The sequence below is a fragment of the Octopus sinensis genome, unplaced genomic scaffold, assembly GCF_006345805.1.
Source record: "Octopus sinensis unplaced genomic scaffold, ASM634580v1 Contig10079, whole genome shotgun sequence".
Classification (NCBI taxonomy): Eukaryota; Metazoa; Mollusca; class Cephalopoda; order Octopoda; family Octopodidae; genus Octopus; species Octopus sinensis.
In genome coordinates, this window is record NW_021831989.1 from 284,689 (window position 1) to 309,141 (window position 24,453).

The window sequence follows — 24,453 nt, forward strand, 5'->3', positions numbered from 1 at the left end:
GTTCAGCAATCTCTTCTCCGCGGGAATCCGCAATGACTCCAAACAGTCTATCCATTATATCCTCGCTATACCAGTCCTCAATGAACTCATTATCAACATTAATATCATTTTGGCGGAAAATTAACTATCAACTGAAGAGTGTAATATATTTGCCCTAATTAGAAATAATTGATTTGGTGGATGATTACGTTGATATTAATTAGTTGATTGTTTGTTAATTTTTTTATTATTAAATGTGTGTGCATGTACAATTTTGATTATCTCTGTTTGAATAAAAGTAAAGAACGTATATTTACTTAAACTAATCCAAGCAATAGTTATATATTTCTTAGATTATGAGTGTTGCAATTTTAAGTCGCCTGCCCCTCGTTAGTTTTTTCTCCCGAATTAATTTTGAGACATCTGGTGGTTCCAGATCTATAGTCTCAGTCTGAGTATAGTTGTCATTATATTTTGCGTCCATAGGTTTATTCATTTGGGTTCCACTAGATACACTGCTTTTAAGGACTTCTGTTGGCAGAAGATTTTTCAAAACTGGAGTTAATAGTTTGCTGTTTTTTCCAAGCTGAGGTCACACTTTGGGCTTTCTTAGAGACCGTGTACAATCTGGAATCAGAAGGCGGATTGGCTTCTGTAGTTTTGTTATTTTTCGCTAAGGGGCAGCCTCCGTATGTAGCCCAGTGTTCTGAGGATCCACAATTGATACAGAGTTTCGTGCTTCCTCTTGGATTTGGGCATTATTTTCTATGATGAGGACCGCCACAAGTTAAGGATCTTATTTCTGCTTAGCAATAACGTGCTATATGCCCGTAGGATTGGCATTTGTAACAACATTTGTAACAACAAAATCATTCGCAGTCAATTTTTCTGAAGATAATGTTTGTTCCCAGTCGGATTAATGAGTTTGCCTCACCTCTCGAGAGGATAGTCAGCTTTTCTATTGGTAAATTTATTCCAGCCTTCATGAAACGTTTCACTTTAAATCCCAGTGAGAGTATCGTCGGAGATACTTTTCCAGTTCTTCATTACTTGGCCAGTATGGGATATTCTTTAAGAAGATCTCCGATGAATGTAACTAAACCTGTCGTATTTGATGGCAACCCGACCCAAAAGGTTTCAGCTCATCAAGCTCAATTTGGAAGTTATTAGCCTCCGCATGAAATCTGAACTCGAGTAAAAAGTGGGCCATTCATTTTGCGTGAAATTATTGCCTTTAGAACAGTTGCTGTATAGTATGTTGTATTTCACCACGTATTTGTCTGTTTATAGTCAGATGAAGTGGTAAAGTTTCACGTGGAGTATCAGTATCATTGTTTTGAATGACAATGTTAGGATTAATTTGAGTGAGCACTTTATGTCCGGTATCTCTTTGCGAAAATAAACTTATCTTATTGTTACAATTGTTTAAAATAATTACAATTTTTATAATAAAACTTTAGAAAACATTTAATTATAAATATTATTATTTTTTCAACTAAACGTTCAAAAAACTAAAATTTAGATAATTTAGATAATCAAACTATTTTAATTAATTATAAATTTTAACAATTTTTTATATATTATTATAAGTGTTTATTTATAATAATTTATTTTAATTTGGACAGCCTATTTTTATTAATAAAATACATTATACCAGCAGCCGTTTTAAAATGGTTGATCATATGTATTCTGCTTCAAGCAATCCTGACGATTGTTCAGTACTTGTATATTTACATGATAAAAACATACTAGCCACCTGATGTGGCTTTTAGTACTGCCTACATGCCAGATATAGAAAAGAGAAAATGTCATTTTTTATTCTTCGATTTTGAAGAAGGAAATTTCTGGAAAGTAAATCCCGAAGATCCTAAATTTCGTCGATTCATCAATTATAAAGAATTCAAACAATTCTATAATGTAATTTCACTGTAATGTAGATATTTATTAGACTGTGCCGGTATTCAATGAATTCTATGGTCGCTTCGAATTCTATTCAAACGATCAGACTTTTATCACAAATTTCGTTTTTGAACTTGAAAAACCGTCCAAAAAATTAACCAAAAAAGAACGAGCTAAATACGAAATTGTTAATCGATGCGAATAATGTTTTCGTTGCTTAAAAAATCTTTTATTTGGTTATTTTAGACTAATTTTTGTAGTTAGTTTTTTTTTAATTATTTTTGGGAAATTTCAAAAAAATAGTTAATCAATATAGGTAGGAACTAACATAGAAATGTGGAACTAAATAGTTAATTTGAAATTAAAATAATTTGTTCAGCACTCTTAAAAAATAAAAAACTTGAACAATTAACTTTTAGTTGCCTTCATACAATTAACCTATAAGAATTGAATTTTGGACAGTCAGAACTGTGCCTCATTAAAATATGACGTCAGGTTTACTCTCTTCAGCTTTATTGCCTGATTTTTAAGAGAACAGTGCTCGGGATCTCTGGAAGCGACTATTAATAGATGTCTTTCCCAATAATTCATAGCTTTCCATATGATAGTTAATTTAAGCAAAAAACTAGACACGAATTAGTTCGGATCAGTGTTTGTTTAATGTTTGGTATACAAATGTGTCATTTTTCGCTACCATTGTTGGAAGCAAATTTTACGTTAGCGAACCGATGGTCTCTCTGTCAAACGCGTAAGGGTAAAAATCCTCGAACTCATCTTTTAGTAACAGTACAAAGGGCTCTCTATCTATTGGTTTCCCGTCGATACTGAACTTAACAGATCCGAAAAAAAATTATATGGAATGACAATATTCTTTTTCTTTGAATACAGGTTTTTCGTCTAGGATGTTGCATGTTTCGATACCTTCTGAAACAAAAATATTAAAGAATAAATGCAAAACCGTATTGAAAAGTTATCGGAAACTAAATTAAACTCAGTCAATTTATTTAAAGCAGTCAATGAACATGCTCTATCATTGTGCAATTACTATATTGGACTCATTGACTTAGAACCCTGTGAATTTGAAGAAATTGATAAATTAGTCAGAAAAATACTTATGAATTTGAATGTGCATATGAAACCAGCTTGCAAAGAGAGACTTTACTTACCGAGAAATATGTTTGGAAGGGGATTGATATCTATCACTTTCAAAGCGGAGAAAATGTTGCTTGATTTCAAAACAAGTCTGGAAAGGCGAAAATTTACTTCTCTGAGGAGTGCAGGAATTCTGTGGGCTGAACAACAAAGAAAGTCACATATGGCCACAATCACAGAATTCTTGCGAATAAAATATGAATCAAGCCAGCACATTGAACAAACACTAAAGAGTCTGCAGATTGAGTGTCTCTTATCAGCTATTAAAAAGAAAACTCTCCATTCAAAATTATTTGAATCACTTAATAATGAGACTTTCGATATACAGACATCCTCAAAATGGATTGTAAAAGAAAATATTTCCCCTAAATCTGAAGCCATGTTCTTCCTTTTGCAGGACAGGAGTTGACACTACTATCCCTACCGAATCAAAAATTCAACAAGCCGGACATTTTCCTATACGACAAAAAATTAAACCAGATATGGCTAATAGAGATTGGAGTGACGTGTGTGGATAATTTAAAAGCAGTTGAAGTTGAAAAACTTCATAAATATGATATCCTGGCAAGTGAATTAGAAATCATTTACAAAGCCAAAGTCAAAATACTTCCGATTGTCATTACCTGAAATGCGATCACCTCCAAGTATTTTAAAATATACATGGATTGGCATTAAAGACAGTGTTCTGGCATACATCCAAACGATTGCATTAAAGAAGACGTTGGAAGGAATGTTCGTAGAACATAAACATGGTTTCGAAGACGTAATGACTAAAGCATTGATTCTCAACAAAGATTATGCAGTGTGGAACACTCACCAAAGGGGAGCTAACTCGATGAAGAGGAGACATGATGAGGTGACAGAAAACGAATACTCTGAGGAAGGACAAAATAATAGCAAAGGTGATGGTCCTGTTCAGAGAGGCCCGGGAACAGTAAATTGGAAATTTTAATTAATCTAACTTTTAATTCACGCCTTGTTGCAATAATTTATTTTTAATAAAATAATCTTTATGGAAACTGTAACGTGGGACCTCTAGCTTAATGTCTGACTCCGACGTGGATTATGATTTTTCTGAAATAAACGAAGACTCCTTATTTGTCATAGAAGATGGTAATTTAAAATATTAATAATACAGAATTTGTGGATCAAGATGAAGCTGTTGACGATACTTTGGAATATTCCCATATTTTTAGTGGCCATACAAGTCAGTCAGTTCCTTTTACCTCACTAGATGAGGTTTATTGTTTGGCCGTCTCTCAGAAGCTCGGCCTAGCGGTGACAGGAGGAGCTGACGACTGTGGAATAGTCTGGAATATTCTAGATTGTTCTATAAAATTTAAATGTCAAGGTTTATTAGTCAACATAACTAATATTAATTAATTAAAATTATTATTTATTAATATAAAAAAATATTAATCAAAATAGGACATATTGACTCTGTTGTGGCAGCAGAGTTTCATGAGGGGGGAAAGGTTTTATTCACTGCTGACATGATGGGGAAGATTCAGCTCTGGAAAGTGGAAAATGGCCAATTTTTATCAACTTTTAGCATTTCAGAGACTCTTTTGGTGAGTCGAATTATTCATTTTAGTGGTGTATTTGGCTTCCTCTCTCCCAGGAACTCATGGCAGGGTCCACTGACGGGACAGTCTGGTTTTTCCACCCCCAAAAAAACCAATCCACCTGTCTTCCCTACATTTCCACTCCTTGTGGAGTAGCCCGTGCATTTATAACAGGGAATGAGGAGGTGAAGGTAGTTTTGGGGTACGAAGACGGAGTTGTGGGAGTTTATGATTGTAAAAACAGTCTTTTAACCACCAAATTCACACAACGTTGTTTATTTCCCGCCATTTTTAGTAATTGGGAAAAATCCTGTGACAAGTGTGGCTTGCCATGTGAGCGGGAAATTGGTGGCGGGAGGGGACAGTTCTGGGGTTGTGAGATTTCTGTTGTTGCCCGACAAGGTGTTGAGAGAATATCAGATTGAGGGAAGTGGGGATTTGACTGTCGAGGGACTTGAATTTGTAAAAAATGAGCTCGATTTGCTGGTTTGTTTGGCCAACTGTGGCAGTGTGGTGTGCTTTGATGTGGAGAAGTCTGTGATTCGATATAAAGTCGACTTGGGGGTTTGGATTGGCTTGTTTTTGTAGGTTTTTGTGACAAAATTGGTTATTTTTCGGGATGTTTGTTTTGTTTCCTCGCAATGTGGGAAAGTTATACTACTGGCGAGTTTGAGTGGTGATGAAATGAGGAGTATTGACCTACATCATGAGCCTATCACTGATTTTTCTGTTTTTTGGTTTAATTTTGACTTATTTTCAGTGCCCTTGGCAATAGACTGTGTGTTGTCACGTGCTCTATGGATAAAACTGCTCGAGTTATGTTTGATTGATTTATATTTTATTATTTTTTGATATTATTGTTATTTTAAATTAATTAATTTAAACTTTGAATTATGTTGATTGAAATTTTTATAATAAAATTCGCGGGTTTTTTTTAACTCTTTGTCTGTTGTGGTGGTATCACTTTTTTAGCAAAAATGAAAAAAATTTTAAATGTGGCAGAAAAAAATGATGCCGCAAAAACATTAGCTAGAATCATGTCGAATAACACAACAACTCGAGTTTAAATCTAAACTAAAATCTCTAGAGAACCACAGCAGCCAAATATAACAACATTTATCAATTCAAATATAAGCTACGTGGGACAGACACTCAAATGTTCATGACATCGGTCAGTGGGCACCTCAGTAACCTCGACTTTCCCTCCACGTACAGAAATTGGTTATCCATCACTGTGATATTACTAAATAGGAACAATTCAAGCCCACGTGACTTATTTCGGAGTCCAGTGGTGATCCAGTACAACGAATACAACAATATCCTTAAAAACATGTTACAAAGAGAAGCCAGATTGTGCTCCCATCTCATAATATGGACTGACTGTGACCGAGAAGGGGAACATATTGGCAATGAAGTCGTCAATGTTTGTCTTGAAGGTATTATTCCCACATAAAACAAGCAAATCCACAAATGGATGTAAAAAGAGCGCGCTTTTCTGAAATGACGACGAGGTTTTAAAGTGGTTAACCACAGTATAGAGCAGTGAATTATGCAATGAACAACCTCACGGAAATTAACCAAAATATGGTCGACGCGGTAAAATGTCGGACAGAACTGGACTTGAGAATTGGGTCTGCTTTTACCCGCCTTCAAACAATGGAGTTACGAAAGAACATTCCAGAACTAAAGGACAGCCTTATTAGCTACGGGCCTTGCCAGTTCCCCACTCTGGGCTTAGTGGTACGTCGCTACAAGGAAATTCTCAATTTCATTTCTGAGCCATTTTGGACTATTCAAAGTTTTTTTTGAGTAATTTAATTTTTTGACAGTTTTATACAGGCAGGATGACATTGATGTTGTTTTTCACTGGAAAAGGTGAATTTTTGTGTGAATGAGACTTTTAGAGGGCGGGTTTTTGATGAAAGTATTTCCCGCGCTTTTTATGATCAGTGCACTGAGGTTAGCCGAATAAAATAATATTAAAGACCAATCAAGTACTAATTCGGTCAGTAGAAAGAAAAAGTGCAGTAAAAAAGCGGCCTGTTGCAATGGACACAGTGGTAAACCTGTTTGGGTGTAGATTTGGTAGGAAATGGAAAAATTGGGTTGTTCCCGCCTAAAGATGTCAGCAAAGCAAGTCATGGCCACTGCAGAGAAGCTTTATCGGGACGGATTTATTTCATATCCTCGGACAGAAACGAATCAGTTCGCAGAAGGACTCGATCTTCAGGGATCAGTTCAAAACCAACTCAAAGACCCGGCTTGGAAAGATTTTTGTAGAGGTTTGTTGGAGGCAGGGATTAGTCCACGTAATGGAAACAAGACAGACAAAGCTCACCCTCCAATCCACCCAATAAAGAGTGGAGAATCACTACAAGTGTACATTTATAAGGTTTACTGCCAGGGAGATGAAAGAAGACTTTATGAGCTTATTACCCGCCATTTTCTGGCATGTGTGTCCTCGGATGCTCGGGGATTTGAGACTAAAGTCACTGCGGAGATGAATTCTGAACAAGTTGGGTCATTTTTTGGGATTAAATAGTTTAATGCGAGTGGACTGATCATTACGGAGAGAAATTATTTGGAAATATATCCATACCAGTCTTGGAATGCCAAAAAATTGCCAAATTTTGAGCAAAATTCGACTTTTGTGCCCAACGAGGTGAAAATTGTTGGCGGGAAAACAAGTCCGCCGGCACTACTCTCGGAAAGTGACTTGATAGCGTTGATGGAGAAACACGGAATTGGTTTTTTGTGTGTGGAATGAGTGGAAGGGACGGATGCCACCCACTCCGAGCACATTGAGAAGATTAAAAGTCGTTCTTATGTGGGACTCAATGAAAGTCTTCGATTTCTTCCAGGAAAGTTGGGAATGGCTCTTGTTGATGGTACGTGGTGTGTATTTATGTGAAGGGTATTCGAGTATTGGGCTGGAGATGGCATTGCCTGATAAGCGGGCTCAGTTGGAGCAGCAATTGGAGGGGATAAGCAGTGGTAGACTCACTAAGGCCGGTTAGGATGGTGGATTATATTTAGATGTTTTGAACGAACAGGTGGCTGTGTTTGAAGAGTTGTATGACATGGCTACTGCTAAGGTCACCTGCTTTTATTATGTGTTAGTTCTCGCGTTTTAAGGAGTATATTCACTCTTATTTGACTGCCAATGACTGAAGTTATTTTTATTATTTTGAATGAATTTTGTTACTTTTTTATATTAAATAAATTTCCACGAAAAATAATTAAGAATATGCGAAATATTCAAAAACTGTGTCAATTAATTTTAAATTTATTGAGTTCTGACCGCAAATATTTTTATATAAATTTAGGTGAAAATAAAACGAAAGAAAATGTCGTCTGACGCAGTTAGTGAGACTAATCCGCTTTCAATGTTTGATTTGATGAATCTCTATGAACAAGATCAAAATCCAAACAAACTAAATTTGACTATTGGAGGTGAGTTTTTCTTCCCTATGTTCACAGTTTGCATGGATGACGAAAGCCGTGTCTTTCAGTTTAAAGTTGTGAGAGAAGTGGCCCGGTCTCTTATAAACAGCGATGACTTTGATTACAAATATCTAGGCGTGTCTGGCCACCTCGGATTGACTCCTTTGGCCAAGGCTCTGGTTTTTGGACAAGACAGTAAAGCCCTAAAAGAAAACAGAGTATTCAAAATCGTTAATTTCGTAAGATAAGTGCTACTCAATCGATCGGGGGAGGAGGTGCTCTGAATCTTGGAGCACATCTTTTAGTAAATATGTATTCTGTGTCCAAAATATATGTCCCAAATCCTACATGGAGTAATGGTCATAGTTAACAAACTAGATGTGCACTATGAAATATTCAATCCTGTTTTTGATAAGGTTTTAAGTTATCAATTCTATGACTACGAGAACCAAACAGTTACTTTTGAAGAATTGATCAAAGACATGAAAGTTTGATGTTACAAATTATTCGTTTATAGAACATGGAAACGAATTCTGCTGTTCTTTTGCACGTTTGTTGTCACAATCCAACCGGAGGTCGTCTTTCTAAGGATCAGTGGTCGCAGATAATGACTTTGATTAAAGTAAAATTCACAAAAATTATTTAAAGGAAAAAAACTTGTATCCCTACTTTGATATAGCGTATCAGGGATTCGGAGAAGGATTAGAAGCTGATGCTTTGCCAGTCCGGATGTTTGTGGAAGCTGGCATTGAATGCAGCGTGGCTCAAACTTTTTCCAAAAATTTTGGAATTTATGGTATTTTATGCATTTTATGTAAGGTGAACGAATTGGATACATTTTTACAGTTTTAAACGACGCTTCTCAAGTTAAGAAAGTCCAATCTATTGTGGAAAGTGTATCCTCTAAATCATATGCAATCCCGCCTTCTTTTGGAGCTAAAATTGTGTATGAAATCCTTCGAGATGAAGAACTCAAGTCTCGATGGTTTATGTGACATATTGTATGATTAGGATTCAAGAACTGACAGATTACAGATTGAGGATGTCAAACCTTCGTACTGCGCTTAAAAAAAGTTTGGAAACAAAAATTCCAAATAAAAATTTCGATTTTATTGTCAAAAACGATGGATTATTTGTCAGTTTTAAATTTAAAGGCATTTGAACATAGGAAATATTATTTTAGGAAATGAAGCCAAAATTCTGCGCGAAAAATATAATATTTACATCTTAGAATACGGACGTATAAATTTGAGCGGAATGACACAAAAAAACGTCGAATATTTCTCTGAGGCACTTGCAACTGTTCTTTAGATATACTAACATTTACTTTTCTGTGTTTCTAACAACCTTTATGCAAGATTTTGAAAATTTCTTTTCCTTATTTGCAGAATTTGTTTTTTAATGAAGAATTCATATCTGGGTCAAATTGTGGTGTGGATTTGATTAAGGAATTTTTCGAAGATAGAAAATAGAAAGGCCAAAAAAGTTCAATAAGCCAGGATTGATGAAAATGAAGCAGACAAATTGGAAGCTCCTTCTAAAGGAGTAATATTTCCGATCGGAACTTAATGAAATTTAGGTAGAGTTTATAATATTTTAATTTTATCGAATTTTCAGAATTGCTTCAGATCACCAAAGAAGGCCTCGTTAGTTATAATCAAAGGCAATTTCTAAATTATTTGTATTAATTTTCATTATGATAGTATTGAAGTATAAAGAAGTTTAATTAAATTTTTTGCATTGATGAGGATTTGAGAATATCATGTATTGTAATTTAAGATGGGTAAATCGAAAATTAATTATATATTTGTCTGCATTTGCGGGTATCCATTCTTGCAAATTAAACAAAATTACCTTAAAAACAGGTTTTTAATTTAAAACTCTACCGAAAAACGAAATCTAGCAAACTTGATACGGTGACTACTTTTGATAACCTAGTTGGATTGGGACTGGGTGCAAATCTCTACGTCTGCGTATTGATATCTGCTCCACGTACGCCTACTATTAAGACCGTTCTGTCGGTCAAAATAAATTACACTTCCCACTTTATAAACTTTTAGAGATCGGCAGAAGCTTAAAACTACTGATGGAATTGTATTATTATATTTCTATCTATCAAATATAAAATTTATATCAGAAATATATTGAAATATTTATCATTGTTATCAAAATTTTATTAAAATCTTGTTTTTCAAAATAATTATTCCACATATGACAAATGAATTATTGTGTTAGCGAACAATCCGTCATTTGAGTATAAGCAACTGATAATTTTATCGGTTTCATTATTGCCAAGAAAACCCGACGAACAAATGGCTTGAGCATTTTTATTCGGCCCAATCGTAACCAAAACGACAATTTTGAACCTTTCAGAAATTGAGATATTTAATAATTTTTTAATATCGTTTGATAAACTTATTGCAAATTCAGCGCTTCTTGTTTGATCATACGTTTGATTTGATAGAACTTGGATCATCAGGGAATTTATTTCTTTTTTCGATAATTCCTCGTCAAAAACTATTCCTTTGATAGATAAACATACTTTTAGATTTTTTCATGTTGTTTCCTGATTTTGTAAAAGCAGAGTTCTATTTGTATTAGAAAAATTTTAATTATGAATTTTTTAAAAAATTATAATTTTTACCATCACAATCTGTATATTAACATAAAGTCTCAAATCAACGGTAATTACTTATAAATATGTTAAATGGAAAATTAAATCGCCGATTTATCGATTAACTTGGAATGGAATTAATTTTATTGTATGAGCAGCGGTTCTAATTTGTTAAAGTGTTGATTATTTTATTAAAAACACTAATAATTGAGTTATCAAATACCAGTGGTTAATATTCAGGTTATCAGTGCTTTTTTGTAATTTTTAATTGTTTTAATAATGTTGTCGTGGCCACGTGATTGCTAATAGTGATATTAACCGCAAAAAAACACAAAAAATTCCATGTACGCGTCACTCTCGTCAATCATTTTTGATGTGAGATAATCGATTATAATAGTTCAGATCAAAACTACCTTGATTCTATCTGCATTTACTGAAAATCGGTAAAAAAACAATAAAATTATTATATTCCATGTCATATTTGGAGATCTTTCGAAAAATAGCTTAAGCCGGAATCTATTTTCCTTATAATTTCATAATTGATGTAAAATCAATTATTCAGGTAAAGTTGTATTATTCTTGTACTTATAAAATTAGAGCTTAAGTCAAACTTTAATTTTTGCTAGCATCCAATCAAGTGAACAGTTAACAAAAATATATTCAATAATCAATTCGTCACATATTTAAACAGATTATCTATCATTTTTACAAAAAATCTTAGTTTAAAAAGTCTTTTCTAATTCTGTTTGGTGCTAAATCTATATTCGAGAACCTATATTCGGTTTAGTGTACCTGAGGCACTGATCAAAGCAGAGACTACTAAAGAATCAACTTACTTTCAGTGACTTGTCAACCTACGTCATTTTTCGACTGGACTTATATTTGAAGCCTTGAGAAATTCTAATTTATGGTTATCACATATATTATTCTCGACTCTCTTTAGTTTAAAGTAATTTCATAAAGAATAAAAAATTCGACCAGCGAACCTTAACATTCGTTTTCTGTATGAATAATTAAAACCAAGTTCGAATTTCGAGAAATAGTAAATAAAAATGTTAGTTATTCTATTTTTAATCGTTAGCCTTTTATTTGTTAAATTTAAAAAATAACAAATTAGTGTGCATTAATTTTAAAATGTTATGTATCTCAGAGTCTCCAGTTTTTCATTTATTACTTGATAAAGAAAGTCGTTTGACGGTCCTCCAGTCGAGATTCTAAAATAAACCAGACAATATCAACTTAAATCTAGTTTTTCTTCCCTCAATAGTGTAATAAATTTCCACATGATTAACCTTTAATCAAAAAATATAATCGATACCATCGGGGAATATCGGTTTACGAAAAAATAGAAATAAATATTTACTGTCGCTTTCACAATCGGAAAACGCTTGTTTGGAGTGCTCCATTTAATTCTGAATAAATACATGTCTTGGAATTCCATTTTTTCTTGTTTTATAAAATCAAGGCAGTACAGCCACTCGTCTCCGCATTTCCACGTCTTTCGTATTTAAATCAATGTTACTTTCACATATTCGATAATAAGATTTTCCGCTTTTTTAACTGTAAAATTGCTTCGTGTGAGTTCTTGAAATGGAATTTGACTCTCTAAGCAAAACAATTGTTTATATTAAACCTGTTTCACTCATTTTATAATCAACTCTTAGTTATAAATATATTTTTAAAATAAATTAAGTTAAATTGTAATTATTTTTTTAAACTAATATTAAACTTATCATGTTTGAGGTACTGTTTCTTATACATTTCATTAGAATATTTTATCAAAAATATTCACAACAACGAAAGGAAAATTAATTTATTTCAGTGTTTGCATTGCATCGCTTTCTCACTGGCGTTACTGCGAATGGAAAGATGTTCTATTTGACTCATTTTCAGACGAAAATTATGATTCTTCCTGATTATAATAAAACTTAGTGTTAATAATTTTATAAGGTTAAATGAATCAATCAAATAATTTAAAGTGAATTCACTCTCTTTTAGAATTTTAGTTGTTGACATTTTTCATTAACTTTATTCCATAATGTCTGAGTAGGTTTTTCGGTAACGTTTTTATTTTTGATATTTTTTGGTTTATCTGAAAATTCCAAATCTCTAAAAATTTTTGATATTTTAAATAACGAGATTGAAGTTTGGGCAAAAATTGAATGTTCAAAGTCATCAACGATTCTAAATTGCGATTAGATCTTCAAGTTATACTCAGAAATATCATTTTTCTTTATTGGAAGTAATTCCATTTCATTTGGCAAAAGTGGGCATTTAAATGAATTCGGCCTTTGACAATTTCTAAGCTAAATATACCACTGAGGAGAAGACTCGGTTGTAAAGGATTTGTCTCCGAAACAATCAAATAACAGCGATTTTTTCGAAGCCCACTTTTTCCAATTTAATGTCAAATCTGAGTCACAGCCCTGATCACTGAGACCTAAAAATGGATTTTGATGATATTCAAGAGTTGTCTCATCAAAAGGTTCTTCTCGCAAGTATGGAACTGTTGCACAATCGAACTTGGAATTTTTAAGTACAAAATGTACGAAATTCATATCTTCGCTGTATCTATCTTCTTGGAATGAAAAAACTATATTATTTTTGTTTTTCTGATAAGAAAACTCTGTTTTTTGCTCACATTCAATGATCTATAAATTATATATTTATTATTAACGTTTTTCATTGGTTTTGGAGTCGGCGTTACTGTGATCATATTTAATGAGTCTCCAAGAATTTGAAGACTTTCCCAGGGATATTTAAGCAGTTCATATTGAACAGGAATCTAGAAAATATGTCAAATAATTACTTTCAAGTCGAGATATGGAATATTCTTAATTTGACCATGTTGAGGAGTCAGTTCAAGTTCATTCCAAGACATTTTAGTAATTTTATTTTCAAAATCGGAAAGTTCGGCGCAAAAATGAGGGAACTTTGGGCAGTGAAATCGATTATTATTTTTATAACTATCCAAAGGACTGTCAAAAATTGTCGGAGATTTTTTTCCTCCTACCACGATCACAGCTTTTTCCAAAGGCACTCCAGTTTTTACAATTTGTTTAAGTTCGGCGAATTTATTAAGAATTTTGTTTACTCTAATTCGACAAACAACCTATAATTAGTGAAGATTTATACTTTTCGAGCAGCTTGCACAAAGTTATATCTTTGTTGAAACCTAAAATCCCAGGGGTTGTTTAATATTTCGTCAAAAATTGGCATCTTCTCAGAAATCTATTTTAATAAAGAATCAAATATTTGTCTTTACTTGATTTGCTTGTCTTAAAATTCGGTCGACTGACATTAACGATTTTTTCTTTAATAAATCTTCATCAGTCTGTTCTATTTGACGGGTTTTAATCTTTAAATAATTAAAATTTCAGTTTAAAATTAAAAATATTTACTAACTTTATAATTCAAATAATTGGTGTTTTGCAAAGCCATTGTCTCCTCGCGATATGTAGTGTTTACAGGTTTTTCTCCAAGTTTTATCATCCATTTTAGCCGACTTGTCTTCTCATTTTCTTCGTTTTGTCGAATTTTTCTAATAAAGCTGAGTTTTTTAGAGGGTTCTGGTTATTAATTACTATAAAATTACCCTCTAGGGATTGCTCCTTTAGATTGTTTTTATTTTTAGCCAATTTTGCAGTTAGCATGGCTGAAGAAGTCATTTTAAGTTTATTTTTAATCTCATTTATTTTACAAAGTTTTTTGCTCTTTGACAATTTTGAATATACGATTTACCGATTTAGAATCGTGAATTGTAAAAGAAAATATTTTAGGCTTTCTTCTGACAATTATTTGTTTCTCGTCGCAAATTTCTCTAAAAAATAAATTCACAAGTTTACTGTGTTAGTAGTTCTTTGGTAGGGTTTCCAAAGAAGGTGCATATCATTGGCTTTTTATTTTCAAATTCCTTAAGTCTTAGACGAAGTTTGGCTATGGCAGTCGTCAAATCCAGAGGAGCATATCTAATTGAAAACTGGACTGTTTCATTTATTCCGAGTGTCCCTAAAACAGTTTTTTAATTCATCTACCGACAGAAGGCGAGAACGTAAAGGACGGATGTAACTCCAAACTGATTATTTCAAATTCCAACTCTACGGGAGCAGGGTTTTTAAGAAGAATGGTTTTTTCGGAACTATGATTGATTTTAAAAATATACGTAGTTCCAATGCATATTTTGGGGAATGTGAAATCACCATGAAATGAATCAAAATAAACAGAAGGGGAGCAATGTATTGGAATGATTATATTTTCTTCCTATTTATGGAATGCATATTAGTTGATTACTTGACAAAATATTCGAATTGCATCGTAATGGTACTTCCATTCGTTTGGTAGAAAAGTGACTTTTATCGTCAACACTGAACCAGGAATAAATTTTTTCTAAAAATATATTATCTTTATTACTATTTTTTTGTATTCGATTGAGAAATATGGAGTCAGAGGGTCGAGAATGTGATATATTTGTGTTTTTGAGGAATCGTTGATAATTTTTACTGTTTTTATAGTTTTTTTGCTTATTTCAAAATCATCAATTTCTAAAAGTTTGGGGAACACTTTCAAATTGTCATTTCGACCAACACTGGTATAATTTTCTACAGAACTACTTTTATTAATTTATACGAGTTTCTAAAAGGTGATGGGGAACATGGTTGATAATATTTTGTGTTTTAACGTCCATCTTGTAGTTGCCTAGGACTATTTTTCATTATTCAAAAATAATCAAACGACATTGAAACAAATAATTAAATCAATTAAAAAGTCGCTAAATATTAATTTTCTAGAGAACATTTTTTTAATGTTCCACTTTTTAATTTTAATGCTTTTTTAATTACCAATCTATCACTATTTTCCACTTTGCCTACACGGGGCATAAAAAATTTTTAATAGTTTTTGGACCACTTCATTTCCAATTTTATTTATAAATTTTTTTGCAAAAGCATATTTCGAATGAACATTGACAACAAAAAACAACCAAGAAAAATGATTATTTTCCAGATCCTGAAGATTTAGGTGTTTCATTCATCAACAATATGAGTTGAATCATCACATTTTTTATTGATTAGAATTGGAAAATATCGCATTCTCTAACAACTTGTCGAATGATCTATCTTTTTATTATAAAAAATCTTCTACATAGATCTTCCAATGCATTGTGCCCACAATAATTGGCCTCATGAATCTCCCGAGCAATTATTTTAATTTCTTCTGTGCTCGTAAAAACAATTACGAGCTTTGTAGCCAGTTTACATCCTAGCGAAATAATTTCCCCTCGTTAATTAGAAAATTTTATACTTTCTTTTCGAGTCGATATTTTCTATTTTTGGCAAGATCAACCTCCACATTATTAAATAGTAATTTCAAATTATATTCATCTTGATCTTTCACAAACAAGCTTAAAAGCAAAAGGATATATTTTATTTGAGGTTATGCAGATAAAATATGACGAATAATTATTCTTGATCTTAAAAAATTAAGTTAATTTGTTATGTTAATCCAATATTAATTAACATTGACTGATCCCGGCTAGCACTCGGTCGCTAACAGCCTCATAATATTTTATGAAAATAATTAAAAAAGATCAAATTTTAAAAAATATAAAATGTTTAAAAGATAACATGAAAAATTATCAAATCAAACAAACTCAAAACATGTATCCATTAATCGTGAAGATACGTTTACAAAAACAAAATGATAAAAAATTTGACGAGTTTTCTGGATCTTGTGCCGTAGAATTTGAATAAAAACTTTTAAAATAAATACAAATCGTTCTTAATTCATACATAAATAAAAAACAAGTTTTATTGACAAAAAAAAGAATTTTAATGATTTTCTTGTTCGATAAATTCCGACAAAAGTTTAGAATCCAAAGCAACATATAATCTATCAGCATTATTCTGAAATAAACAAAAACAAAAAACTACTTTTCGTTTTTTGACAATCCCGTGGTCACTCAATTCCGTCAAATGAGTATGGAGAGCCAATTCACTTCCAACTAAGAATTGTTGTCGACATAACTCATAAAGTTCTCGGACAATTACTAAAAATAAAAAAAACACAAACCTCCATCATTTTTGTGACTGCAAATGATCGAGAATATTTTCCGAGTATTAGGAGGAAGGGACGAGAGGACAACCCGGATTTTATTTACCGCCGCAGAAGCACTGTGAGAATGTGTTAGCCACGGACATGATTTAAGTTCTTCGAAATAGTCCCGGTATGTTGTTACGTCATAATAAACGAAACAAAATTTATTCAGCATTATAATATCAAACACTTATAAAAATTATATTATAATTATATATTTACGTTAATTTAATAAATAAATAAAATATTACACAAAAATGAGTTGATGTGGTCCACCGTCGCTAAAACATGAAAATTATCAAGAGCCGCAAGTAAGGACATCAATTCAAGAACCGAAGAGTCCCCAATCCTCTCAATATTATTGACAAGAATATATAATTCCTCATCTCTACATCATAATCTACATTCCAACCAATATTTCTACTTTCCTGAGCTATAAAGCTCACCTGAGAAAATAAAGAACGAAATGATTTAGTCGACTTTAAATACATCTGCACAATACAATTCAATAACTAAGCCCACAATACCTTGAAAGGGACAAACCTCCTTAAAACTGCCCTCGTAGGCGTTGAAGACGACATGTCGGTGGTCTCCGAGAAAGGCAATGCGGAAGTCCTCGAGGACCTCTCTTTTAGAGCCGTAGCCATAAAGGAGTAGATTGAAGCCAAATCTACAAAATTAAAATAAAAATAACTTTAGTTCAAAATACCAACGTTCAAATAAATTGGAATATGAGGATATTAAGTGGTTTATTTCTTCTGAATATCTTTGACGCGATTTTGGGTAGTTTAATATCTCAGTAAGATCGATGTTTGACATTGAGGTGGTTAACCTATTCTTCTTTTGGCGGGATTTAAAATAGTCTTCAGCGGTGTTCTAATGATTAGTGTAATAATAAGACATTTTGAGTATCTGAGGAATTTAGGCTTTCATCAGAGTCTGAACTTTCTTTTAGTTTTTTATCTTTAGTAAAATTTAACAATTCAAATTACTAGGCAATTTTGGCATTTTTAAATGAATAGCCACGAGATACAAAAGAAAAATATTTTATTAAAATAAAAATAATCATTTATAATAAATAAAGCTTAAATTTTTATTATTCTCTAAAAAAATCTATCACTATTTTGAATTTTTGCTATAAAATAAATAAAGGAATCCAAAGGGCAAAGAAGCATTCTTATTTAGAGCAAATAAAAATTATAAATTAAAAAATATTTTTAGATTATAATTAATAAATAAAAATTACCTATTTAAATTTTGTAGGTTTTTGTTATATTATGGATTCTATTAACATTGTCAACGTAAATATACTCAATCCTGAGGCAAAATTAACTGATAGTTTCGAAATTGAAATCATGCTTGAATGCTACGAGGAATTTCATTTCGATTTGGAGTGGAAATTGACATATGTAGGATCTCCCAAGTCTAAGGAGTTCGACCAACTCCTTGATTCAAGTGTGGTTGGCCCTATTTCTGTCGGAAAACACATGTTCGTTCTAAAATCCGACGGCCCAGACCCTCAAAAAATTCCTCCCGAAGCACTCCCCGGATCGGCCGCCCTTCTTCTCTTCTGTACAATAAATGGGAAGGATTTTATTCAGATTGGCTATTTTTTGAATAACGAATATGAAGATTCTTCTCTGGCAGTCGAACCTCCACCAATTCCACTTCCTGATAAAGTTTGCTGTTTTTGGAATTTTAGATTGTTCGGTCTATTTTGGTTGATACCCCTCGAGTGACTCGTTTTGATCAGGGAATGGTTGATTTACCATTACCGGAGAGAATACACGAAAGCAATTCTTTGGATCGAGATGGAGAAGTTGGCGATGAAAGTACAGAGGAGGATATTATAAATGAACCAATTATGGATATTGATGGTAGTACAGAGGAGGATGTTGCTATTTAGTGTTATTAATTTTCCCTATAATTTGTTTCTTCTATTCTATTCAAGTGTTTGATAATTACATATTTATGTTACTTAACTTGATTTGTGTCAATATAGTTACTGATTAAGTGTGTAATTATTTTTTTAATGACTTATAACACTCTCAAAACACCTTCGTTAGTGAAATTATTTATGTAACTAATTTTCAGAATAAAAATTTTATTTTGAATTTTTTTAGTTACATTATCTCATGTGATTTGATGATTACTGTTTTCGTTGATATCTATTGAAAATGCGATTTTGTTTCTATAAAAATCTTAAAAGATTTTTTTTGCTTTTGTGATCCGACTTGGCGAAATCTAAGGATTTCAAGATATCGAGTCTATTATAGTAACAAAAAGTTGGATGATGGAAAGCAGTTAGAACAGCCAGTTTTGCTGTAAAATTAAGAAACGATGATTGTTATAATATTAGAAACGGTGAGACAATGTTTACTACTTTCAGGACTTCCCTAGAATAAAATGGGACAAAATACGCCGATTTTCACATAAAACTGTACTATTTGTACTAAAAATTAAAGCCAGTGAGGCCTCTCTCTGTAGAACATTAATTTTGTGATAAATATCTTATTTTTTGTCCAGTTTAAGAATCCTCTCCAATAATTCAAAAAATTTGATTCTTATCTTATCAAACACAAATAAATCAGGTTTATCATTCAAGGATGATTATTATCCTCTTAAAGAAGGACCACATTGTGTAGAACCCGATGTATTTGCTCGTCCGAATAGAGCCCCACAAAGAGATATTCCTCCAACTGTTTGGCCTTATGAACAAAGAACACGACCCCATATCGGGGAGTCCTCAGTAAAGTATATAGCATATGTCGGAGACCCTGTCGACATAGACCACGCTCGATTAGGGACTCGGACACTAAAAGTCAGTTATGCAGTGAGTGAACTGGTTGCTAAGGTGGGGAAGCCACATACAATTGCAGAACGTCTGGTGAAGCCAGCAATGTTGATCTGTGCTAAAGAACTGCTAGGAGAACAGGCTGCCAACATTCTACAAAAATCCCATTGTCTAATGACACAGTGAAGAGAAGGCAAATTGAAATGGCAGAAAACTCGAGAAACAGCTTGTGGAAAAATTAAAAGTTTCTAAGTTCTCACTACAAATTGATGAGACAACAATCAACAATTCTGCCTTATACTTACTTATGTCCGATATATTGATGCAATGGCAATTCATGAGAAATGTTATTATAAAAAAGTTGATTGACACACGAAGCGACACACATATATGCGGCTGTTTACGACTATCTGTACGATAATGGGATCCCTCTGTCAAATCTGTTGCAGATTGCAACAGACGGTGCCAGCGCTATGACGGCAAACAGAATGGCTTTGTAGCTAAATTAAAAAAAGTTGCCCCTCATATATTGGCAATTCATTGCATCATCCATCGAGAACATCTTTGTGCTAAATCTCTCAATGATGACATGGAAATGCATTGAAAGTCGCTGTTTCAACAGTGAATTTTGTCAAAGCCAATGCTTTGCATGACCGCCTATTTCAACATTTATGTGAACATGAGGACCACCAGAGACTCCTCATGCACACTGAAGTGAGATGGCTTTCCAAAGGAAATTCCCTAGTTCGTCTTGCTGAAATGTGGGATATGGTTCTTATTTTGTTCATGACATGAAAACACAAGCTTGTAGCAAGAGCAGAAAGATAAAGCTGAGACTTTGTTTTCAGTGATAAATAACAACGATACAAAAGCAAGGATTTTTTTCCTGGCTGATATTCGCACATGTCAACAACTGAACATGACACTGCAAGGGCGAAATGCTAATCTGATAGATAGTGCTGAGAAAGTACGCTCTTTTTTGAACAAGTTATGTCTCTGGAAGATGCATCTTCAAAAAAATGAATTTGCTTATTTTTGTAATTGCCAAAACTGCTCCGAGCTCAGAAGTAATCGCAAGCTGCACTGACCACTTGAAATGCTTGAAAGAAGATATGACTAGAAGATTTAAAGATATCATCAAGAATCCGCCTAGTTGGATTATAGATATAGCACATTTTGACGTTAAGTGAAAAAGACATTGATCCTATTATTGCTGGAGAACTTCTTGAACTGAAGGAGAACAAAGTATTAATGAAAAATATTGAAAGGGATGGCTTATATGGATGGATGAAAGTAGAATCGATTCATCCATTACTCTTTGAAAAAGTTGTTCCGTTTGTACTTGGCTTTCCACCACTTGGTTGGTTGAGACAGGATTTTCTGCAACAAACGATTTACTCACAAAAAAACGCAATCAATTGCAGATTGAGAAGAGAGGAGACTTACGTTTGAGGTTGAACCAAGATCTGGAATTCAACTTGACAAATTGATAGATAGACATCAAGAGCAGTGTAGTCATTGACATTTTATAAGATTTTTTATGTTAATAAAAATACTTTTTTGTTAATCAAAGTTTTATTAAAGGCAATGGGCCTGAGATTTATATGACCCTGAAAATGGGCCTCAGGGAAAAAAGGTTGAGAAACACTGCCTAGATGACATTCCGATGCTTGGGGTACTCTTTCTACGTTGCCGCGGGGAATCAGATCTCTCATAGGGGTTTTGATAAACCAATTAAAGTCCTCATACAGCACTCACACTACCCGCATATGCACAGAAATCACACTTTAGCACTTCGGGGTACTTATTTGCACTACATAGGCGACAACCCTCCACTATTTTATTAATCACTCACTAGTCTATTTCCTTGCCTAACAAAATGCTTAATGGCCCAAGTTCTTGGTTCTAGACAGAGGACTAACACCAATCGAGGCATGTTGTCACCCTGTAATATGGCCCTTTTAGCTTAACCTCGCCTAAATCGCATATGTTGTAGTGAAATTGACACAAATTTGATAAATCAAACGCAACTTGACTTTGCAAACACTTAACGATTTTTTGTTTCTAAAAATATAGTCTTTGTGTGAATTCAAGAAGGTTTAGTTTCTTGTTGTTTTTGAGTAAAAGTGTTTTTAGAATTTAATCAAATTTTTGAAATAAAAATACTTATTAATTAAATTTTTAAAATATTTTACATACAGTTGATTAATCTAATTTAAAATGATTTAAATCTATAATAAACGATTATTCGTGCTTATTTTTCATTTGCTATAAATACAACTAACAAAATGAAAAACGGTCAAATGGATAGAATGAAAATGTCAACATTAGAGAGAAGGCTAATATTTCAAAGTGGAAAAATTAACAATACTGTTTTATTTGATCCGGAATTTTTAATGTCGAGTAACACTTCACAAACTATAACTACCAATTGTTCAAAATGTAAGCACGCGAATGTAAAATGTTCTGGTAGCTTAATACAATTATTTATTAAAAATTTAGAATTTTTTAATCTCACCTTTCGAAATAAGATTCGACTTTTAAATCAAATAAGACAAGGACAGGGAGTTTTTGTATGTACAGCACCAATTCAAAATAAATGCAGTAATGGGGATTTTCACTATTTTTCAATTTTATCAACTGAAAATAGAAAATATTTAGAAAAATCAGGATTCTACAACAAGTAATATTTATGGTCCTGATTATGCAAAATAAATTTTTCGTCTTTCTTAATTAGTTCTATCTTAAAATAGTAAAGAGATCTCATTTTCGAAAACGTCGATTTTTAATAAAAGATCAAAAACAATTCAGACTGAGATACTCTGAATCCCCAACATTACACATAGATCTTCAGGAAGAAAATGAATTTCTAATTAACAAAAAAATATGCAAAGAATTCAAAAAATTAGAACGAATGCCAACTATTGATACATTAGTTTCTGAGCAAAAAAAGAGCAATCATAATTAAAAGCATATAAAAATAAGTAAAACAAATGAACTGCACAACAACAAATCACTTCCTAGTACGCCTATTTTTTAAAGCGTCAATTTTTTTAGAAATCTCCTTCTTGGTCCTCTCTCTAGTCCTCAGAGTGGAAGCAGACGGAGGCTGTTTAGTCGCTGGCGGAGGTAGACCATTACAGCCATGAACTTCAGGCAAATGATGTGCAAAACAGAAAACAAAACGACAGCGATGACAGCAATGGAACATCATCTTTGTACTGCGTCTACAACCTTTAGCATTGCAGGTCTCATTTACACGAAAACAATCATCTTTTTTACTTTTATCCACTTTTGGGGGAGTTTTTGGATAGTTTTTGATTTCTCCAACATTTCTTGGAAAATCGTGAATATTGGAAATCTCGAGGTTAAGTTTGGAGAACGAATTTGCTATCATCTCAGACTTTTCCTCCCCATTGTCGACTTTTTTGTTCAAAATATCAGTCTTGAAAGAAGGCAATTCAACCGCTTTAACAAAATCACATTCGGCATCATTTTTAGTGAAAATCCTCACTTTTTTGCGATTGGATTTTGTATTTTCAGTCACGTGTTGCAAACCCTCGAACTTTTCTGCAATCTTTACATTGTCTGGGTCTAATATTCAACCTTATAGACAATCCTGCGTTGATTTCTCGTCAAAGAAACGTCAAAAACATATTCAGACTTAGAAAGGGCCAAAGAAGATATCAAAGCTTCCATTTTTTGATAGAAATCCACTTTTTGAGGCGGGTTTTCCTCTTTCGGACAGTCCGTAAGGAAAGTTGCTAAAATAAAACCCCAAAAACAACCTTCCGATAAAAAATCGTCAGGAACAAGTCGGCAATCAGCATTTTCTCTAAAATAATGTACCATATTTGTAAGAAATGGCAAAGATTGCCCAATCAACGTGTCAGAATCCATAACCACCACCAACAAACGTCTTGCCCGTGTTATCGCCACGTTGATTCTTCGATAGTCCCCCAAAAAACCAACCGAATCTGAAAATGAATCCTCAACCCAAACTTGCATTCGAACGTACAAAGGAGAGTATAATGACCTCCTGTTCTCTGCCTTGAAATGAATCTACTGTGCTGATCTCCACTTCCTTCCAATGACTCATAGCCTTCTTCAACATCTCCACCTGCCCTTTGTAGAAAGATATTATTCCAATCCATTTTTGTGGCACTCCTTCCTTAGCAACCTTCCAACACACTTTCCGACAATGTCCACCTCTCCTGGATTGCACTTGGAGGTCCCCACTGTTTCCTCAACAGTGCCAGAATATGACGTATCTACCACCAATATTGAAGAATTGGTCAGTTCTGATGTCTCCACACCATTCAGATGACTATATTGGAATGATAGTTATAAATCAACCACAACAAATGTGAATTTACAGAACTATGGGGACTTAGTCGTCCTTGGTAGAACTCCTTAGATGAATAACCCATGATCTTGTGGTTCATTCTGTACTGAGTTGTGAGTGTTGTCATGTTTTGTGGGTACAATTCACTCCAATGCTGCATCATCGACACATCCAGACCATTTCTGGCAGCTCTACATGTATTTATAATTACAATAAACTCCTGGGATATCACTGTAGGGGGCAGCTGGTGATAATCCCCCGCCATCACACATTTCCCTACAGAAGGAAGCACAACCCACCCAAGTCCGTCCAAAGTCTTTTTTATAAGTCAAAAAATCAACTTGACTTGCCTCATCAATTATTACGACATCAAAATGATATTGGGATATTTTTCCAGCGATACTTGATATTGTTGAGAAGACAACCTTGGATTGTTCGAGAATTGTCCTGATTAGTTTGTTTTCATATGATTTGTACTCTTTAAACAAATTTTCAGACTTTCTTAGGTCAGTCTAACTCAATTAGAGTCCAAAATACCGTCCTTAGACCCAGAATTTGGTTTCTCATATCA

General features: G+C 33.3%; 2 protein-coding genes across 2 annotated transcripts; both read left to right on the forward strand.

Annotated features, from left to right (window-relative positions):
- The first annotated feature begins 2,827 nt into the window (after positions 1–2,827).
- Positions 2,828–3,439, forward strand: LOC115228247. The gene has a single exon (XM_029798878.1). The coding sequence runs from the start codon at positions 2,828–2,830 to the stop codon at positions 3,437–3,439; it is 612 nt and encodes a 203-aa protein (XP_029654738.1).
- Positions 3,440–18,020: 14,581 nt separating this feature from the next.
- Positions 18,021–19,723, forward strand: LOC115228249. The gene is made up of 3 exons (XM_029798879.1): positions 18,021–18,203; positions 18,446–18,623; positions 19,335–19,723. Exons 1-3 carry the CDS (start codon positions 18,021–18,023, stop codon positions 19,721–19,723), a joined length of 750 nt encoding a protein of 249 aa, XP_029654739.1.
- The last annotated feature ends 4,730 nt before the right edge of the window (positions 19,724–24,453 follow it).

Bases quoted from the DNA above. Each gene is read 5' to 3' on its own strand.
- LOC115228247 (XM_029798878.1), top strand. From the start codon at position 2,828: ATGCAAAACCGTATTGAAAAGTTATCGGAAACTAAATTAAACTCAGTC.
- LOC115228249 (XM_029798879.1), top strand. From the start codon at position 18,021: ATGGATTCTATTAACATTGTCAACGTAAATATACTCAATCCTGAGGCA. The intron at 18,204-18,445 runs GTTGGCCCTATT...TTGGAATTTTAG, and splicing joins AACTCCTTGATTCAAGTGTG to ATTGTTCGGTCTATTTTGGT. The intron at 18,624-19,334 runs GTACAGAGGAGG...CAAATAAATCAG, and splicing joins AATTATGGATATTGATGGTA to GTTTATCATTCAAGGATGAT.